Source organism: Pogonomyrmex barbatus, unplaced genomic scaffold, assembly GCF_055798465.1.
Source record: "Pogonomyrmex barbatus isolate J1 unplaced genomic scaffold, ASM5579846v1 scaffold2, whole genome shotgun sequence".
Taxonomy (NCBI): Eukaryota; Metazoa; Arthropoda; class Insecta; order Hymenoptera; family Formicidae; genus Pogonomyrmex; species Pogonomyrmex barbatus.
In genome coordinates, this window is record NW_028297116.1 from 9,956,386 (window position 1) to 9,977,954 (window position 21,569).

General features: G+C 23.6%; 5 protein-coding genes across 5 annotated transcripts; all 5 read right to left on the reverse strand.

Annotated features, from left to right (window-relative positions):
* Positions 1–1,063: 1,063 nt before the first annotated feature.
* LOC148936637 (uncharacterized) lies at positions 1,064–3,385 on the reverse strand. The gene is made up of 7 exons (XM_089076053.1): positions 3,119–3,385; positions 2,480–2,751; positions 2,150–2,305; positions 1,833–2,082; positions 1,535–1,603; positions 1,216–1,305; positions 1,064–1,147 (listed from the first exon to the last, which is right to left on the reverse strand). The coding sequence occupies exons 1-7, from the start codon at positions 3,383–3,385 to the stop codon at positions 1,064–1,066; spliced, it is 1,188 nt and encodes a 395-aa protein (XP_088932179.1).
* A 708-nt stretch (positions 3,386–4,093) lies between these two features.
* Positions 4,094–6,874, reverse strand: LOC148936638 (uncharacterized). The gene is made up of 7 exons (XM_089076627.1): positions 6,608–6,874; positions 5,409–5,680; positions 5,028–5,189; positions 4,666–4,918; positions 4,467–4,535; positions 4,239–4,328; positions 4,094–4,153 (listed from the first exon to the last, which is right to left on the reverse strand). The coding sequence occupies exons 1-7, from the start codon at positions 6,872–6,874 to the stop codon at positions 4,094–4,096; spliced, it is 1,173 nt and encodes a 390-aa protein (XP_088932753.1).
* Positions 6,875–7,180: 306 nt separating this feature from the next.
* Positions 7,181–10,260, reverse strand: LOC105433799 (uncharacterized). Its single transcript, XM_089076306.1, has 7 exons — positions 9,445–10,260; positions 8,917–9,188; positions 8,570–8,743; positions 8,186–8,435; positions 7,940–8,008; positions 7,740–7,829; positions 7,181–7,648 (listed from the first exon to the last, which is right to left on the reverse strand). The coding sequence occupies exons 1-7, from the start codon at positions 9,769–9,771 to the stop codon at positions 7,589–7,591; spliced, it is 1,242 nt and encodes a 413-aa protein (XP_088932432.1). The 5' UTR covers positions 9,772–10,260; the 3' UTR covers positions 7,181–7,588.
* A 1,153-nt stretch (positions 10,261–11,413) lies between these two features.
* On the reverse strand, positions 11,414–14,892 carry LOC105428951 (uncharacterized). The gene is made up of 7 exons (XM_089076934.1): positions 14,576–14,892; positions 14,024–14,295; positions 13,673–13,837; positions 13,349–13,598; positions 13,131–13,199; positions 12,919–13,008; positions 11,414–12,834 (listed from the first exon to the last, which is right to left on the reverse strand). The coding sequence occupies exons 1-7, from the start codon at positions 14,840–14,842 to the stop codon at positions 12,775–12,777; spliced, it is 1,173 nt and encodes a 390-aa protein (XP_088933060.1). The 5' UTR covers positions 14,843–14,892; the 3' UTR covers positions 11,414–12,774.
* A 2,448-nt stretch (positions 14,893–17,340) lies between these two features.
* On the reverse strand, positions 17,341–20,635 carry LOC148936639 (uncharacterized). The gene is made up of 6 exons (XM_089076060.1): positions 20,223–20,635; positions 19,467–19,741; positions 18,774–18,935; positions 18,158–18,413; positions 17,650–17,739; positions 17,341–17,445 (listed from the first exon to the last, which is right to left on the reverse strand). The coding sequence occupies exons 1-6, from the start codon at positions 20,481–20,483 to the stop codon at positions 17,341–17,343; spliced, it is 1,149 nt and encodes a 382-aa protein (XP_088932186.1). The 5' UTR covers positions 20,484–20,635.
* Positions 20,636–21,569: the final 934 nt, after the last annotated feature.

Sequence of the window (21,569 nt, forward strand, 5' to 3'; positions counted from 1 at the left end):
TGTAATATTGCTGATTATTTTTAAAATTGCTTCTTATTGCTGAGCAAATATTTTTACCTTATTATGATACGCTCCAACAATAATTGACAATAATATCGTAAAAAAATCCAAATAAAAACAAATGCGATACACAATAATATTGGTATAAATACTAATATATGGCATCACTGTATATTTGAAAAGTAAATAATAAACTGACCAGAATAACAGTATGTACAAGAGACTTAAACATGATGTTTGACAACACGTAGGAATTTCGATAATTTTTAAACCAAAGACGTAACTGATCGTTAAAAATGGTGATAAGATTGACTGAATGCTTTTAGTCATTGCATATATGGTTACGATTCTGAACTTCTTTTATTACCCAGATAGTTGCACTAGTTGCACTGGAATAAGGATAGTAAATCCTCATAATATAACTGAAATATTTGTAGATATTAGATTAATAAATTTATTTAAGTACATGTTGCATACAGTCTATTGAAATAAGATTAGTAGTGAATATGTCGCCTGTTTTTATGTAGAGCATATTCAAGAAGCTCAAGATATTAATGTTATTCTCTTGACATATCTGTCTTTCATTTTATGATTAAGGAGTCTTCATTGTTAACATATCCAAATGTATAATAGAACAAAATATTACCGACTTTAATTAGTATTAAAAATGTACAATAAATTAAGATATAAATACAAAAGTATTAAAAATTTATTTTGTTACGTATAATAGATATTATCATTTGAATAAAATATGTATTTCATTAAAGATAAAATATTACCTTAATAAGAAATTGTTATTATAAGACAAAAAACAAGTAAATATAATTTATTATTAGAGTTAGACATTTTATTAATTATATTACAACTAATTTTTGTAATTTTAAGCAAAATATAAAATATTTATATTTTATCTTGTAGCATTTTCAGAAAGGATAATATTATTTCTATTTTTAAATTACCAACTTTTTAATTATTCTTGATACAGAAATGATATCCAACTATGTTTAAAGGATATCATATAATATGTTTTATAAATCAGTATATATATTATTTAAATTATATTTTATATAAATCCTATTATAATTTTAGATTTATTTGCACACGCTTGTATTACTATAACTGAAACTGTCGCAATGGACATGATAAACTAAAAATAAAAACAATATATGAATTCTTTCAAATATTTGTCACAACTATATAACACATATAACGTACCCTATATATAAATTTGAAACCAAATTGGAAGAATCCGATCCCGCAAAATCTAAGTGGTGCATAAATTGTTCGAAGTGATAGATGTAAAATCTGTAGTTATAAAATATTATTTTTAATATATCCTTAATATATAATTATATTACATTTTTAATATATTATTCTTAATATATGAAAATAATGTATTCTTAATATATAATTTTTAATATATAGTTTATTAATTTTTATTAGTTTTATTAACTTTATTATTTATTTTTATATTTTTTGAACATTATCTAAAGTCTACTTTAATAATATTTAATCACCACATTTTAAGACTTACAATTTCACGAACTTCAACATTACAAGTAGAATACGATAACCTATTTAATAAATCTTTTATTACATTTGCCTAAAATTAGAACATGTTAAATAAAATAAAATTTATTTTTAATACAAAAATATATATTAAAAATATATATATAATGGATATATAATATAATACTATATATATATATATATATATATATGTTATATATATATATATATATATATATATATATAATATATAACAGCGACTATCACTTAACAATTAAATTTTTATTTATCAATATTTTAAAAATAAGACATAAAAGTAGTACCTTGTTGCTGACTGCTTCACACATGTAATTAATGAGCAGAAATTTTGAAAAATTATGAGAAAACCAAAGGAAATGTACAATGGCCCACATTATTCTATGTTCTATGAAATTTTCAATAAGTATTGTGGAGAAAAGTACTTGCAAGTCAATTGCTATCCAAGTAAAATAGCACACCATTTTAAAAGTAGTTTGTGTTCCAAATATTGAGTCTATCTCACAGGATATTTTGTGTAACTCCAAATGAAGATGTCTGCATAGTAATCAAATCTTATAGAATGAAATTCGCAGTTAACAGTACATCTTTATAACTTGCTTACATAATGATCCATATTATGTGTTTATCATTTAAAGTCTTCAAAAATCTTCTTTGAGGGTGTATCATTTGACATTCCCAAGCTTGTTTTATTTCTTGTTTATCTTTTATTAAATTTTGAAGGAGTACGTTGACTTGATCAAACTTTAAGCCTATGTATCTAGATATAAAAAAAATAATTAATAATGTTCTTTATAGATAGCAAATATTTAATATTGATATCCTAAATTAATAATATTTCAAAAGCTTACAAATTGTAGTGCATAATAATTTAATTTTATCAATATGAAGTAAAGTAATAGTCATAAAGAAACCAATAAAAAGATATATTTACTCAAGAATACTTGCAGTAATCAGATCACCAAAAGCGTTAATATGAAAGGAGTAGTTTAATATAAAGATGAAAGATACGGCTGTGGCAGTATCACAGGTATGTTCAACCTTTACATATAATGCTGTACCACAATTCATTAATATTACTATTACAAACCATCCTAAGATGAGAGATATTGTCTTCTTGCGTAGCTTTTTATAATCTGTCATTGTTCCTAATTTAATCAATGTATCATCGACAATATCAAGTCTCTTTAGGCAGTTTCGGAATTTCTATTACAGAAGATGCAATGTAGAGCAAATAAATAATTAATTCGCAAAAATGTATTAAATTTATACGACTTATGATTAATAGGGCGTTCATTTTTTTTCAAAGATGTACAAAAGCTTTTAAGTACACATATTATTATTTGTACATATTTTTTTATATAATTTAAAACTATAAATTGACGTACGGAGAAAGGAATTTATTAATACACGCGAAAATAATATAAAGCGATTTGTGTAACTCTCGAAACAGGTTTTCTATTAAATGTTTACTTATAAATAAAAATGAAAAATTTATTATAATTATTTTAGACATTTATATACATTTAACACTATTTATTGTTTATTATTAAATTTATTAATATTTTCTTACCTTATCATGATATACACCAAATATAATCGACAATAATGTCGTAAAGAATTCCAACGAATGGCAAACATGATATTCGACAGAATAAACCTTAGTAATCAAAGATACTACTGACATTAAGAGAAAATAATAAATTAACCAGATAATTAGCATATATATAAGATTAAACCATAATTTTGCACGGTCTGAAGATAAATTGGCAATTCTTGAACCAAATACATAACTGATTATTAGGAATGGTGTTAAAATTGTTCGAATACTTTGAGTCATCGTGCACGCTTTCATTATTTTGAACTGCTCTTCTTTTACTTAGACATTTGTTCATATAAATTGCACAAATAGTAACAATGGCAGATCTTTTTAATTTCTACTGAGACACACTTATGGATATTAAAGGAATCAATTTGCTGAAATTTATGCAACTATATTATTAAGGCAATTGAAAGAATGGACGAAGATAAATTTTTATTACATAAATTAGATGTGGACTTAATAGAGAAATATTGTAGAATATTGTTCTTGTTCTTTATTTTTTATGTACATTTGTATACATATATAGAATGATACAGCGCAGAAGTATCAAACAGCAAAACAAAAAAGTACTAAAAGTGTAAGTATAGTATTAAAAGTATTAAAAGTACTAAAAGTATCAAATAGCACTAAAAGTAAATTTTAATAATACATTTACAATTAATGAATATAAAATATATAAATACTGTATTTACATTACTATAAAGCGTTGCTTTCTGCTGTGATAAACATTTTATTATTTTATTATTTGAATAAACTTTTTAAAAAATAATTCTTTTAAGAGTAAAAATAATTATAAAAAGAGACGAAATTAATGTCAAAATATAATATCAGAAATAAATTTTAAATTATGTTTCAAAAAAATTTTATAATATATTTTATGAAAAAAACATATATTAATTATTATTTGAATATTTTATGTATTTTGTTATAAATTGTTAAGAATGTTTACTTATTTTCCTTTGCTTGTATTATTATAATTAAAATGGTTACAATAGACATGATAAACTAGAAATAAAGATACTATGAAGGTTTTGTAAATATTTATCATTTAAAATTTGAAATGTTTAATAATATGATAAATCTAACGTACCTTATAAAGAAATTTGTAGCCAAACTCGAAAAAGCCGACTCCATAGAATTTAAGTGGTACATAAGTTATTTGCAATGAGAATTGTGTAATCTGTATTAATATGATATAACATAATTTGTATTAATACAGTAAATTGTTTTAATATATTTCATTCGTTGTTTATATATATTATTTTAATAATGTACAGTACATATTATCTTTGCACTTACTATCTATTTTTGCACTTACAATTTCACGAACATCAAGGTCACAAGTAATATATGATAATTTATTTATCAATTTTCCTGTTATACTTGCCTAAAATTAAGAAATATTAAATAAAAACTGTTTTTACTATAATAATATAAAAAGTAATAATAATTTACTAATTAATTAAATATTTTAATGTTGAAATGTTTTTTGAAATAAGATAGAAATAGAATCATACCTTGTTGCTGACTGTTTCACACATGTAATTAATGAGCAGAAATTTAAAAATGTCATGAGAAAACCACATTAAGCTTATAATTGCACATAATATTTTATTAGATTTTACAAAATTATCGAGAAATATTGTATAAAAAAATTCACGTAAGTCGAACACTAACCAACCAAAATAAAATACCATTTTGAAAGTCATCTGTGTTCCGAATATTGAATCTATCTCATAAGATATTTTTTTTAACTCCAAATGAAGATGCCTATACGCATAAATGAAATAAATAAAATTTTATTCCACATTATTTCTAGAAATAATTAATTTTGGCCTAATGTTACTGCAATTAGTCAAATTAATGTAAATTTTCTTACGTAATTATCCATGTTATGCGTTTGCTACTTAAGTCTTTTGAAAATCTCTGTCGGTGAAAATGTATCATGAAATTTTCCCAAGTTTGCTTTTTTCTGTACTTATTACTTTCCATAAAATTTTGAAGATGTTGATTAATCTGTTCAAACTTTAATCCTATATATCTATGATATATGAAAAAAAGTTGATGAGTGACCAAATTGTTATTAGCAAGTAGATATATCAGCATTTTTAAAAATATTTTACTAAATTATTGTGTTCGATAACTTAACTTTAAAAATATTTTTAAATAACTTAATTTATTTTATTTGATAACTTAATTTTATAAATTTGTGGGCAATCTAAATGTCATGAAAAATAATTGTTTAAAAAGTTTTATTAACCCGAGTATAGTTGCTGTAATCAAATCATCGATAACATTAATATGGTAAGAGTGATTTCGTATAAATACAAGATACATAGCAACTAAAATATCACAATTCCTTTCAGCTTTTACGTATAGTGCTGTTCCACTGTTCATTAATACAACTATTATGAACCATCCTAAGACGAGCCATACTGTTTTCTTATATAGTTTGTTATAATCTGTTACTATTCCAAGCTTATACAAAGTATCATCGATAATATCGAGCTTCTTTAGACAATTTCGGAATTTCTGTTAAGAAAGATGTAAAGCGGAATTTTATACAATTTTGAAATAATTAATTTTAGTTAACAATAACACTTCCCAAATAATAATAAATAATAATAATTAGAGTAAAAGAAATAGGGCTATGTGAATAGCGCAGTAAATAATGCGGAATTAAATTAAATTCTTCATTTATTTTCGAATTTCCATACGTTTTTGCTCTAACGTGATTGAGCATCGGTGTATCTTCAGTGATACACCGATGAAAATTGAAAGGCCGAACTCTGGCCGAACCATGGCACAGCAAATTATTTGTCTATCTTGGTTACCAAATCGCATGAGGGAAACGATTTAATCATATCTCTACAAGACGACAAAAAACTTATATGATAATCTAAAAATTTTTTGTATATTTGGATTAAGTATTTGCTGTGTTACTTATCACAACAGAGTTAAGCCGTACATAATACGTGGTTAAATTAAACAAAAATTGTATAGAATTAAAAATAAAAATTAAAAATTGATAAATTAAGATTAAAACGCACAAGTCAAAAGACAGTCAAGTAATGAGACAAATGGTAAAAACATATATAAAATAAAAATAAAAATCCAAAATAATAAAGATCGCAAAGGCTAAATCATTAGAGTCGAAACGTATGGAAATTCGAAAATAAATGAAGAATTTAATTTAATTGCGCATTCCTATACCCCTATTTCTTTTACTCTAATTATTATTTAAAATAATTATTTTAGATATATATAAATAAGGAATTAATCACCGCATGTATAGTAATATGTAGAAATTTTATATCTTTATAATGTGTTTTGCTAAATAGATATATAATAAAATAAAGAATTGTAAATAAAGATTTAACTATTTTAGCTGTAGAAATTATGCAAATATGAACAAAATTATTTATTGTATGTAATGATTACATATATTAAACTTCTTACCTTTTCATGGTATATACCAAACGCAATTGTCAAGAAAGTTATAAACTTTTCTAGCGTATAACATATATAATATTCGAGGGGATAAGACTTGTAAATAAAATATACTAATGGATAAGTTATGAGAAAGTAGAATATCCAAAATAACATCATATAAAGAAAACTAAACCATAATTTTGAGTGATGTTTAGATAAGTTGGCAATTCTTAAACCAAATATATAACTGATTTTTAAGAGCGGTGATAAAATCATTTGAATGCCTTTGATCATTGTGTATACTGTTACTATTCTAAACTGTACTTTTGTTACCAAACGATTGCATGAGTTGCCCCGAATAGTGATAATGGATTTTTGTAATTTCAAATAAGGTACTTATGGATATTAAAGTAATCAATAATTTAATTTATATGCCATCTCACTCTCCCTTCCTTTTTTCCATGATCTAATAAATAAAATATGATGAATAGATCTTTCTACAATTTTTTAAATATAATAAAATGTATTATTTTAAATGCTCTTTTCCTTTATTTAATCTGTTTCTTTTTTGTATAATAGCATATATTTCAAAAATTTATTATATAAGATGAGTTAGATTTTGATTACAATTATAGTTATAACAATATAGATAATATGTAAATATTACAAGCATATGTAATTATAATAAGCTATTTTTTATTACAAAAAAATTAAATCATTTAATTATATAAAACTAATTTTTGCACATAACAGTAATTCTAAGACTAAAAACATAAGACTCCGAAGAGATGAATTTAATATATAAATATATTGCACAATATTTATTATTTATTTTGTATTATAATAATGTTAATAACTGTTCGTCTAATTATTGTTTAATTCCTGTAATCCTAATATAGAGTCAATAATCAAATCTAAAAGATATTATATTGCGTTCTTATAAGATGTTGCATTGATTATCATCTGATTTTATTTCATGAATTTTTTTATAATTTACTCTAAAAATATTTACTCATTTGTATGAGTTTGTATTATAATAATTAAAACAGTTGCAATCATCATGATAAACTGGAAATAAAGAAAATGTATATAAGACTTCTTTTTAAACATTTGTTAATTTAATTATTAATAATGCAAATATATAATAAATATCACATACCCTGTAAAGAAATTTGTAGCCAAACTGAAAGAGTCCGATCCCGTAGAATTTAAGTGGTGCGTGAATCATTTGCAATGAAAATTGCGAAATCTATTTTAACACAATGGATTATGTTTAATGTATATTTTGTTATATATATTTATTTAGAGTTATTAAGTTTTATTTTAATTACAATTCAATAAACTTATTATAAAACTTACAATTTTACGAACTTCATCGTCATAAGTGAAATACGATAATCTGTTCATTAAATCTTCTGTTATTCTTGCCTATAATTGAAATATATTGACTGAATTTATAGCTATTTTTAATTTAAAACTAATTTATAATTTAAAACTAAATAATTATAAATAAATACTTATACTGAATATAAAACTGAATATTAAGTTTTTATTAAAAATAAAATTTGAATCAATACTTTTTGAAATTATAAAAAGAATTAATACCTTGGTGCTAACTGTTTCGCACATGTAATTAATTAGCAGGAATTTGAAAACATTATAAAAAAACCAAAGTGAATTTAGAATGGCAGATATTATTCTAAATTTCACGTAATCGTCGATAAGTATTGTATAGAAAAATGCACGTAAATCTATTGCTAACCAACCAAAATCACATGCCATTCTGAAGGTCATTTGTGTTCCGAATATTGAATCTATGTCACGGGATATTTTTCGTAATTCCAAGTGAAGATGTCTACACATACATATACATATACATATAGATAGTATATTTCATTATATACGTACTATATAAGTGATACTATATAAGTGACAACTTTTATTAATTAACTTTGTTGCAATTAATAAGATTTACATAAATTTTCTTACATAACGATCCATGCCATAAATTTGCTATTTAAAATATTTGGGAGCTTCTGTTGGTGCGAATATATTACAGGATTCCAATCCAATTTTTTCAATCCAAGATTTATTTTACATTTGTCATTTTCTATAAAATTCTGTATGTATTCATTGACTTGATCAAATTTTAATCCTATGTAACTATAAAAAAAGATTGATAAATATTTATTTATTATGTACAGTCATATATCTACATCTTTAAAAATATTTTGAAATAATTTAATGATTACTGAATATATTTAGTATTAATATTTTGTAAATATAATTATATGTTATAGAACAATAATTATTCATTTCTAAAAAAATATACTAACTTAAGGATACTTGCAGTAGTTAAGTCACCAATAACGTTAATATGAAAACAATAATTTCGCATAAATATGAAAAAAGCAGCTGTTAAAATGGTACAATTATATTCTTTTGTAACGTATAATGTTGTAGAGCAATTCAGTAATATAATTAACATAAACCATCCTAAAACAAGCCATATTGTTTTCTTACGTAACTTATCATAATCTGTCACTTTTCCTAGTTTAAGCAATGTGTCATCGATAATGTCCAGCTTCTTCAAGCAATTTCGAAATTTCTGTAAAAAAAGATACAATATCAAATAAACAAATAATTCTATAAATAAATAATTACTCAAAAATTTTTACATGTTATATATCTTATATGTTCAATATGTAATCTTAAAAACATACATTTTTTTATTTTTTCATATTTATTTATTTTTGATGTGTATATTATAAATTTAAAGCTTTGTATTTGATATTGTAATAAGTGCATATATATAAATACATTTAAAATTGTTTATTAATGATTTATTAATTTAAACATCTTACCTTATCATGACATATACCAAATACAATAGATAATAAGGTTGTAATGATTTCGAGCAAAAAACAAATATGTTTTTCAATGAAAGAAAACTTTTCAAAAAATGATATTAATGTAGATATTGTGAGGAAATAATAAACTAACCAAATTAATAGAATATATAAAAAACTAAACCATAATTTTATATGACCCGTAGATAAATTGGCAATTCTTAAACCAATCACGTAACTAATTATCAAAAACGGTGATAAAATTGTTCGAATACTTTTGATCATTGCGTATACCATTGCCAACTCAAACTGCCCTTTTCTCTGTTGACCAAATGATTGCATAAATTATACCGAATGTTAATGAAAGCGGATGTTATTTCACTTATGTATATTAAAATAATTGATCGAATAATGTTTATGCATTATCTATCAATCTATCAAAATAAAGCATGATAGATATCACTTTCTTAAAACATATTCATTAAAATAATAAAAACGTAAATACTTCTAACATTTTATTTTCTATTTTTTATATTTATACAATATTATTATATATATCCAGAAATATTAATATACTAAGCAAATATACTAAGCAAATATACTAAGCACTAAGCAATTTAACAATATTAATGGACAATGTACTGTTAAAAATTGTTATGTTATTATTTAATATGCATGCAAAAAATTATAATAAATATCAAAAATACTTTTTGTTATAACTGAAAGATGTATTTTATAAACCAAATAAATTTTATTTCAAAGAACAATTGTATATAAATAATGAAAAAGAAAGAGAGAGAGAATATATAAAAAAGAGCTATAAAATATAAAAAAAAATATAAATAGAAAAAAAAATTATTAATGATGTTATTATATAAAGATAGCAAATATACAGAATTGATATCCTAATTTAATAATTTCAAAAATTCAATATTTCAAATATTTACAAATTTAATCTATAATAATTTAACTTTATTAGTACGTAATAAAGTAATAGTCATAAAGAAATCAATAAAGAGATATATTTACTCAAGAATACTTGCAATAATCAGGCCAAGAGCGTTAATATAAAAGGAAGTTTAGTACAAAAATGAAAAATGTGGCTGTTGCAGTGTCACAGACATATTCAACCTTTGCATATAATGTTGTTCCACAATTTAATGATATTACTGTTACGAACCATCCTAAGATGAGCCATACTTTTTTTTGCGTAACTTATTATAATCTGTCATTATTCCTAGTTTAACCAATGTCTCATCAACAATATCAAGTTTTTTTTAAACAGTTTCAGAATTTTTAATACAAAAGATGCAGGATAAATAAATAATTAAGTTCCAAAAATATGTTGAATTTGTGCAACTTATGAAATTAACAGAATGTGCATTTTACTTTTCGAAGATATACAAAAGTTTTTAAGTATACACATTATATATTATATATTATATTTTATATATTTTTCATACAATTTAAAAAAATTAATTTACTATCTGTGTAGGAAAATAGAATTTATTGATACATGCGGAATTAATATATGAAAGATTTATGTATTATAATTCTCGAAACAGGTTTTTTATTCAATGTATATACATATATATTATGAATTAAAAGTTAACTTTACATTTATTTTGAACGTTTAGATACATTTAACATCATTTATTATTAATTAATTCTGAATCATATGAATGTTTCCTTACCTTTTCATGATGTATACCAAATATAATCGATAATAATGTCGTAAAAAGTTCCAGCAAATGTGATAATAATCGACAGGAAAAACCTTATTAATCAAAGATACTACTGACATCAAAAGAAAAAAATAATTCATCAAATAATTATCATATATATGAGATTAAACCATAATTTTGCGCGGTCTGAAGATAAACTTGCAATTCTTGAACCAAATACCTGATTATCAGGAACGGTAAAAATTGTCGAATATTTTGAATCATCGTGCACGCTTTCGTTATTTTAAACTGCTCTTCTTTTACTAACTAAACGTTTGTTCACATAAATTGCACAAATGGTAACAATAGCGGAGCTTTGTAATTTCTTTGAGATACTTATGATACTAGAGTAATCAATTTACAGAAATTTATGCAACGAAATTTATGCAATTGAAAGAGTGGACGAAGATAAATTTTTATAAAGTAAGTGTGGATTTATAATAGAAACGTGTATATTGTTCTTTTTTTTTTATTTTTTATCTAAGCATTTCTATACATATATGTATAGAATTGCAGAAATATTACATAGTGAAATATCAGCTAACAGTACAAAACAAATTTTATATATCGTATTTAAATGATTACAATGCGCTGCTTTATGCTGTGATAAAAATTATATTATTTTATTAATTATATAAATATATTTGTATACAAAAAATAATTCTAAGAATAAAAGTAGTTATAAAAGAAATAAAATTAATGTCAAAATTAAATACTAAAATATTAAATTTTATTCACAAAGTATTATTCATATATTATGTGTTTTATAAAAAAAACATATATTAATTATTATTTAATCTTTTAATGAATTTGGTTATAAATTGTTACGAGTGTTTACTTATTTTTGTTTACTTATATTATAATTAAAACGGTTGCAATAGGCATAATAAACTAAAAATAAAGATACTACGTAACTGTGCTGTACATTATTAAAATGTTTATACAGATATGAACACCAAATAAAATATATTAAATAATATGTTATATTAATACAGATTGTGTTACATCATACTAATATAGATAAAATTTTTATTGCAAGTGCGTAATTTTAAATGACTTATGTATTATTTATAATATTAAATAATTCTATGAATGGGATGTTTCTAGTTTGGCTATAAATTTCTTATAAGGCATGTTACATTTGTCATATAATTATACAATTCAAATTAAATTAATAATAAATATTAACAGAACTTACGTAATTATCCATATCATGCATTTTCTGTTTAAATCTTTTGAAAGTCTCTGTCGATGAAAATCATGGGGCTTTCCCAAGTTTGTTTTCTTCTATGTTTGTTTCTTTTTTTTTTGTAAAATTTTGAAAATGTTGATTGATTTATTGAAATTTTAATTCTATATATTTAAATATGAAGAAAAAAATTGATGTAACGAAATCGTGTTATTAGCAAGTCACTCTTTCAAGCTTAAGCAAAGTATCAGTAATAATATCAGTATCAGTAATAAGTATCGATAATATCGAGCTTCTTTAGACAATTTCGGAATTTCTGTTAAGAAGATGCAAAGCGAAATTTTATACAATTTTGAAATAATTATTTTATTAGATATATACAAATAAGGAATTAATCAGCGTAGTAATATGTCAGAATTTTCATAGAAACATTTATTTATCTATATGCGCTTGTATTAATATAATCAAGACAGTCAAAACAGATGCGGCGAACTGTAAAAAAAGCATATATTTAGGTATTTTTATTGTATTTATCAGATATTTTTAATATATAATTATACAATAAATGTGACGTACTCCGTGAAGAAATTTGAAGCCAAATTGAAATAGACCAAACCCGTAGAATCTGAGTGGCGATTGAGTCATTTGTAATAATAATTGTGTTATCTATATATTAAAATAAATTACAGTTAAATGATATTTTATATGTTTATAGTCTTTGAACATTTGTAGCTTTAAACATAAATATTTATTTTAGTAGCATTCATTAAATTTACATTAGTACTTACATTTTCACTTATTTCAATATCGCATGTAGAACATAATATTTTATTTGCAAAATTTTTCGTTACGTTTGCCTGAAATTGAAAAGACCAAAATATCAAAACTGCTTCTAATTAAAAAGTGTAAGTTTATATGACGTTACTTTATATACATTATAATTAGAGTTATGAAATGCGAATTTTATATAAATTTTATAGAAATTTGAACTTGAGAAGATTAATACCTTTGTGCTGACTTTTTCACACATATAATTAACAATAATGAGTTTTAAAACATTATGGAAAAACCAAACTAATTGAATGCAGATAAATACACTTCTATAGTTTGTATAATTATTGATGAATATTACATTGAAAAGTTCATAAAGGTTCATTGCCATGAAACCGAAATAACACCCCATTTTAAAGGTCATCTGTGTTCCGAATATCCAATCTATTTCACGAGATATTTTACATAATTCCAAATGAAGATGCCTGCGAAGATAAAGATTTTTATTGCCTGATTTTGTTATGATTTGAGTTGATTAATATTATCAAATTTTTTTTACATTATAATCCATATTATTTGTTTACTGCTTCGAGTTTCTGCAAATATACATTGAGGTGAATCTGATAGTGGATTTTCCCAAGCTCGCTTTATTGCTTTATGTTTGTTATCGGTTGTCAAATTTTGAAGATATTCATTAATTTGATCAAATTTTAATGCTATGTATCTATAGGGAAAAGATTAATAAATAGCGGTTATTAACATATATTTTTACAAGTGTTGTAAGAACAGAGTTCACGAAAGATTCACAAAAGGTTCTAAAATTAATTTATTACTCACAATAATATAATGATTTTTTTTTTAATTTATCCATATGTGGATAAAGTTATATTCATAAATGCAAAATACCAACCCAAGAATACTTGCAACCATTATATCCTCGATGAGATTAATATGACTACAATGATTTAATATAATGGAGATACAAATAACTGTTACAATGTCATAATTATGTTGGGATATTATATATAAGGAATGTATACAATTGATTAATACGACTGACATAAACCATCCTAGGACAAGCCATATTATTTTTATATACAATTGTTGATTATTGATTGTTGTACCCAGACTTTTTAATGTGACGTCTATAATAGCAAGCTTCTTCAGACAATGTTTAAATTTCTGGTATAGATAAATGCATTTAAATGTATTTTTTGTTTATATTGGTTTTTAAAAAATGATTTAATTAATAAAATTTGCTATTGTAGAAGAAAATATTCTATCTTATCTTAATATACTAGGCATCTCATATTTCATATCTGTTTCTTTTAATTAAATGTGGCAAAAATATAAAAATTTTATTTCTCAATAAATTTAATTTAAATTTATTTCTCAATAAATTTATTTAAATCTAGCTAAGCTTATATTTATTGACAATAAGAGATTAATCAAATTTTCTTACCTCAGTATGATACAGTCCAAACACAATTAATAGTAACGTTGTGAGACTGTTTAGACCTTGACAAATATGATGCAAAGTAGAATAAAGATTCATATAAAATAATGTTTTGGTATACACAAGATAATAATAAATTAACCACCATATTAGTATGTATAAGAAACTGAGCCATGATCTAGAATGACCTGTTGGATATTCGATAATTCTTAAACCAAAAAGATAACTGATTATCAAGAGGGGCGATAGAACTGTTCGAATGTTCTTGGTCATAACGAGTACTGTTGTGATTACGAATTATACTTTTTCTATTAACTAAATGAGTACAGTAACAATGATGTATCTCCATAATTGTAATAGCAGCACTTATGTATATTGGAATTACTGATTACTACTAAATTTTATATCCATATAGAAATTATATAAGTAGCCTGAAATCAATGCATATCTACGCGAAATAAAAAAAGCATTTATTATTAGACTTCTGATTTTATTATTTTACTATGATGATAATATATTATTATATATATTTAGATATAAAATGTAAAAATTTATTAAGGTTTTATTTTTGCAACATTTTCTATAGAAAAACAAAATATTAATTATTAATAAAATTGCTTAAACAATTATATTTATAAAAAAGTCTATGTAATAACTGCTTTCTACTATTATTAAATAAAAAGCAAATGATACGATTTAATTAATTTTATACAATTATTATTTTTACAATATAGTATTTTTTAATAAATTAATTAAAATAATTGTAACAGATTTAGAGAATTAACAGAAAGTATTTCTACTTTGTATTTACGATTTCTACTTTGTAGATACTTGTACGAAATAATATTATTGTCGATAATCATATAACAATATATTTTTTAAAAACATTTGAATTTATAACGGAGCATACGTAACGCTCCGCTACTAGACGCGCGCTATATGGCCCGTATCATCCGAGGCCGCCCGAACATCCCCGACTGCGACCGAACGATACATGCACGCCGCTGATCTGTCACACGCCGACGGCGTGATAGGTCAGTTGATCTGTAAAACAATTTAACAAATCGCGTGTTGACGCGTAAGCGCAAAAATGGGTATACTATAATCCCAGCGAATTTTACAAAGAACACCAGACCTGTCCGTCTTTCCCGAACCACCGATCCGATCCGAACGACGCGAGAATCTTCTCGTTTTGAATACCGAGCGTTCTCAGTATTCACGTTTTTTATACGAAAAATCGGAGTGTTCTCGGGTTTTTGGTCTACGGAATATCGAGCATTCTCAGTATTCTCGTTTTTCTTCCTGTCCGGAAAATCGGAGTGTTTTCGGATTCTTCTTCTGCAGAATATCAGGCGCTCGCGGTGTTCTCGTTATCTCCTGTCCGAAAAGTCGAAATGTTCTCGGACTTTCTTCCTGCGGGATACCGGGCGCTCGCGGTAATCTCGTTTCCTCTTATTCGAAAAGTCGGAGCGTTCTCGGACTTTTCCGTACACGAAAACACGTATCGCGAAAGCGTCTGTCGTTGCCTAGCAACCCGTCTGAACGCTTGGCAACACGCGATTGCCTAGCAACGCGTATCCGATCTTCGCGCTATCCTGCGAATTTACACCGTCGCATTTACTATCCGATCGCGCTGCGAATTTCTCAAATATAAAAACATACACAACAAACGTTGCGCTGCGAGAGCCAAGAACACTCTTTGTATAAATTAGCTGCAAGCATTTGTTTAAAATAAATTTATTTATTTCATTTTAACTAAACCCAAGCGTCTACGAAATCTTTTCTGAACTCGGCATTCGACGAGTATTTCCCGACATACAGTATTTCCCGTTTCCGCACCGCTCATTATCCGATCACGCAGGGACGTACCGTTACAAATTTAAACTATAAAAAATAATATGTAGAAAGTTAAATTTAATGTTTTTTCTATCGGATATTTTATAATTTTTTAAATAAACATTTTATTCTTGAAAACAGCAAAACTTCTGCATGATTATTTTGGATATCATTGTGTGATATCGATGAATTGCATTATAATAATTTATTTAAATAATGGATAAGTAGATTATAATAATAGATGATAGATTTTTGTGCTGACAATTGCGAATAATAATATATAAAATATTTTTAGCAATAATTATTATATTTATGTATGTTTGAAATATATTTACTTAAATCAAGATTTTGATATTATTTCGATATTTATTAAAGATTTGCCTACTTAAGATATTCTATAAATTAAGAAAAAATTATTTATTATTATTTTATAAATTATTTATTATTATTATTTTAACACTGGATTTATTAATTCTTCTTTCAACTCTATAATTTTATATACTTAATTTTAATATTATTTTAAAACTACAAATTTTTTTAAAGTGAAGCTACTTTGATACTCAGATGTTCTACAGCTAATAAAATTTAATTTAAAGATAACAAATATTATATATAAATAAATATAAATAGAAGTATAGAAATATTCTATAATACTTTTATAATATATATATATATATATATATATATATATATATATATAGATATATAGTTATATATATATATATATCAAGAATTACACACACACATATATATATATATATATATTATTATATATATATATGTATAAATGTAATTCTTGACATGTCTGTTTTATATTATTATTTGAATATTATATAATGATATTACATGCGCATGTAAGGAGTAACGTTTTTTTTAGTTAATATTAATTAAAAATATAATAATAAAGTTTTTATTTAAAAACTTTAATGAATATTTTAATACAAACGTTTTAATATTTTTATTTCAGCACCTATGCGACTCTCTTCTTGTGGAGGAGACTGTATCACAAATACTACGATCATTGCAATGAAGCTCACACACTATAAAAGATTATTAATTATGTTATGTAATATGTTAAAAACCTGATTTATCTTAATATACTAACAAATATAATAAATTAATATATTTGTTATAATAAAGTTTTTTTATTATAACTTATAAATATTTTTGATATATAGACTTTCAAACTTACATAAAATTATAAATTTAAAATTTACCATATTTATTGGAAAATAATTACAGACCTTAAGAATAAATTTAAAACCGAAATAGAAAATTCCAAGCCCTGAAATCCTTAGTGGTCTTTGTAATATTTGTAATAGAAACTGTGTGATCTGTAAGTAATTATATAATTAAAATATTTAGTTTTATGCAACATTTACATAAAAGTTATATTTTTGCTTACATTTTCACGAATTTCGACGTTAGAAATAAGATTTATCAATCTATTTAAAAACATTTCTGTTCTATTCGCCTAATAATAATAAAATTTTATTAATAAGCATTTATTTTTAGATATATAAGTTATAAATCAATATTAAATTTTATATTAAATTTTTAAACAAATTTTAGCGTTTCTTTCTTTAAAATATTATTTCAAAAAACTAAAAAAATATAAAATAGAAGAAAATAGAAGAAATAAAAAGAAAAATAGAAGAAATTTTCTTAATGAATATATATGCAAATGTATAACTTATGCATGTGAACAAGGAATAAATTATATCATTTTATTATTCTTATAAATATATATACCTTAGTGCAAATCTCTTCGCAGATATAATTAAAGACAATCATTTTTATGAAGTTGGTTGTAATCCAAACACAAATACCAATAAAATTAAGCATTTCTTTATATGTAAAATCGGTATTTAACATTATAAATGCGACATAACATTCATAAATAATTTGTATTGCAAAAATATGAAATGCAATCGCTTGCATCACCATATGCAATCCAAATATCGTATTTAATTCACGTAATATCGAACATAATTCGAGATGAATATGCCTACGAAATGTATCTGATAAACAATATATTTGAATCATTGCATAAAATATACAATAAATTGTATATTTCATATTTTGTATACTTCATTTATTTTATACATTTGTAGCTTTCAAACATTTCTATTGTACATTTTTTATTATAAAATAAATTTTATAAAGTTTTTGTAATATATTATATTTTTTAAATCAGTCTTTTTTTATTTAAAAAAATGACTATTTATATTAGACAATATGTAATAATAACAAAAACGATATATTTTTTATATTAAGATAAAATCTTTGTTAGCATAATTTTAAATTATTATCGTAATGCATAGCTTGAAAGCCGTTATAATATAAAAATACTTCCTATTATTCTTACATTAAAACTAATATAATTTGTTTAATTGTTCTGGTGCCAGTCTTGTAACGGCAAATTAGAGGAAAAGTAGAAGTTGCCCAGGCATACCTTCCTTTCTGTTTCTTCTGTTCTACTAATTCTTGAATATATATATTTATACACTCAAATCGAGATCCTGTGTATCTACATCAAATATAATGAAAATTAATTTTTATCAAATATATATAATTTGCAGTGTTATACATACAAAATGTCCGATAATTCAAGAAACAATACACAGATAGAGCAAAAAAAACTAAACGGAAAAATTTTCTATTATTTTGTAATTTTTGCAATTAGTAATGAATTATTAATTAATAAAAAATCACCAAATAAAGCGCGTATCTACTTAGTCTAATAGCAAATGCAAGTGCAAACAAGTGCAGCGAGATACAAGCATTACAAGCATTCACGGCTGTTAGAAGTTGTGACAAAACGTTTGGCAAATATTCGTCAAATGCTTTATCATTTGTAGATCGCACGTTTAAACATTTTACTGCGCTTCTAACAACTGCAAATGCGTGTATTGGTGGGCACACGCAACTCGCCATGCGTTTGTATTTGCCTCTTGGACATTATAGCTTGATTTGCATATAATTTATTTTCTAAATTACCGAACACTTTGTATTTGGTTAAAAAAATGACATTTTTTACATTGCAGTATTATATACGAACCTCAGCAATGTTGTGTACATGATATCATACAGCGTATTGATGTGAACGGAATGATTTACAATAAATGGCAGATATATCACAAATATAATATACGATCTAGGAATATATTTATGAAACCATAAATAGTCAATAGTATTTATGAAAATTATTGTGACAACCCAACTGATAATCAGCCATATAACTTGTATACGTAATTTTTCATAATTTTTCGACATTCCAAGAGTTTCCAACGTATTGTTTATAATAGCTAGTTTGTTCAAACATTTTTTAAGTTTCTACAAGTAAAGTGTTACAAATAAATAAAGAGATATATATTGCAAGAATTGTAAGAATAAATAATGATATTAAAAAATCTAATATAATATTTTTAATGTAAAAAAATATTATATAAATAGAAATCTTTATATATATCTCGCAAATTAAATAATATTAAACTCAAATATCTAAGTTAACTGAAATAAGTTTAAAAATATGTTTAATTATTAATAATATAAGGATACTTTATATTTTACTAATATATGCTTTAGATATTTATAAATGTTTGAGCTTTGTATTAAATCAAATTAAAAGAATGATATTCTCTATTATATTATTTTAAATATGTTGTAAATACATTTTTGAAAAAAGATATGATTGACATAATAATGATATAATTTTTAAATGTTTCTCCTTCAATATATAATAAGAATATGTGAAAAAGTATGAAAAAGATTTGATAGTTTTCGATACTCATAAAATTAAACTAAATAATCACACCTTATTTAAATAGAAATTAAACAGTAGGTATAAAATTGCAAAAACCATATTAGTTTGAATAATCATAGGAAAGTCAAGTTTGACTTTCTGAAAGAATATTTTTGTTTGAACGACAGCGTAAGCGTAAGGCAGCCATGTTATCAAAATATAAAAAATAGTAAAATAATATCTCGGTTGATCTTGGGGATATTCAAACACTCCAAATCCGCATAAGCACAGCACGATCGAAAGTGGAAATATAGCCGCTTGAACATTTTTCATGATGACTTTTTAACTTTTTAACAGGCTTAATGTACTAACTGTTACTTTATATTAGGATATGAAACATCTGTCTTGTAAAATACATAACAAAATTTACGAAATTATGGAAACTTACTCAATTGTTACATCAACATTAATATGATGGGAAAGAAGAAAAATAATTCCTATAAATTAAGCACTTATGCAAATTAAAAAAATCGATCTGCTAGAAAGAGACTTATCATTTATGAATTAAAATAAATAGAAAAGGCAAAATAGTATGGATTGTAATGAAATGGAAATATAATGAAAGTAAAATATAATATATATTTGTATTTTTATATATTATTTTGTTTCTTTTTGTATTTAGAATAAAATATTTCTTTGCTGCTTTCATGGATGTCCATGTATCACAATTATTATGATTGATATAACATTTCGTACAAACTGAAAGAAAAATTATTTTTTACATTTTAACTAGTTATATTTTTAAGAAATAATCAATTATTTGTAATAATATTGTCATATAATTATATTACCATTATATTTTTATTATCATTATATTTATACTATATTATTATCATATATTATCATTATATTTTACTTTTGTTATACTAACATAAGCTAAAAAGCTTAGATTACTGACGTAAATAATTAGATTATTAGTTTGAAATTTTGGAAATCAATTGTTATATCAAAAATATATTTATTCAAAAAGAACTACAGACTCATTGTAGGAAATTATAATAATAAAATCCAAGTCCAGAGATTTGTAGCGTAATAGTTGAAATAAAAATTGTTTAATCTATAAATGATTTTGTAATTAAAGAAGCTTAATTTTGTATAAACAGTGCAATCAAAATCATTACTTACATTCTCCTGCATCTCATTATCATATATCAATAAGATTTGTCAATCTATTAAAAAATATTTCCGTTTTGTTTGCCTAATTTTAATTAAAGATCATTATATATACAGTTTATACAAAATTGCTGCTTTTGAAATAGTATTAAAAAACTTTTAATTAAATATATGAAATAATATTTATATATAAATGTGTGTGTGTGTGTGTGTGTGTGTGTGTGTGTGTGTGTGTGTGTGTGTATG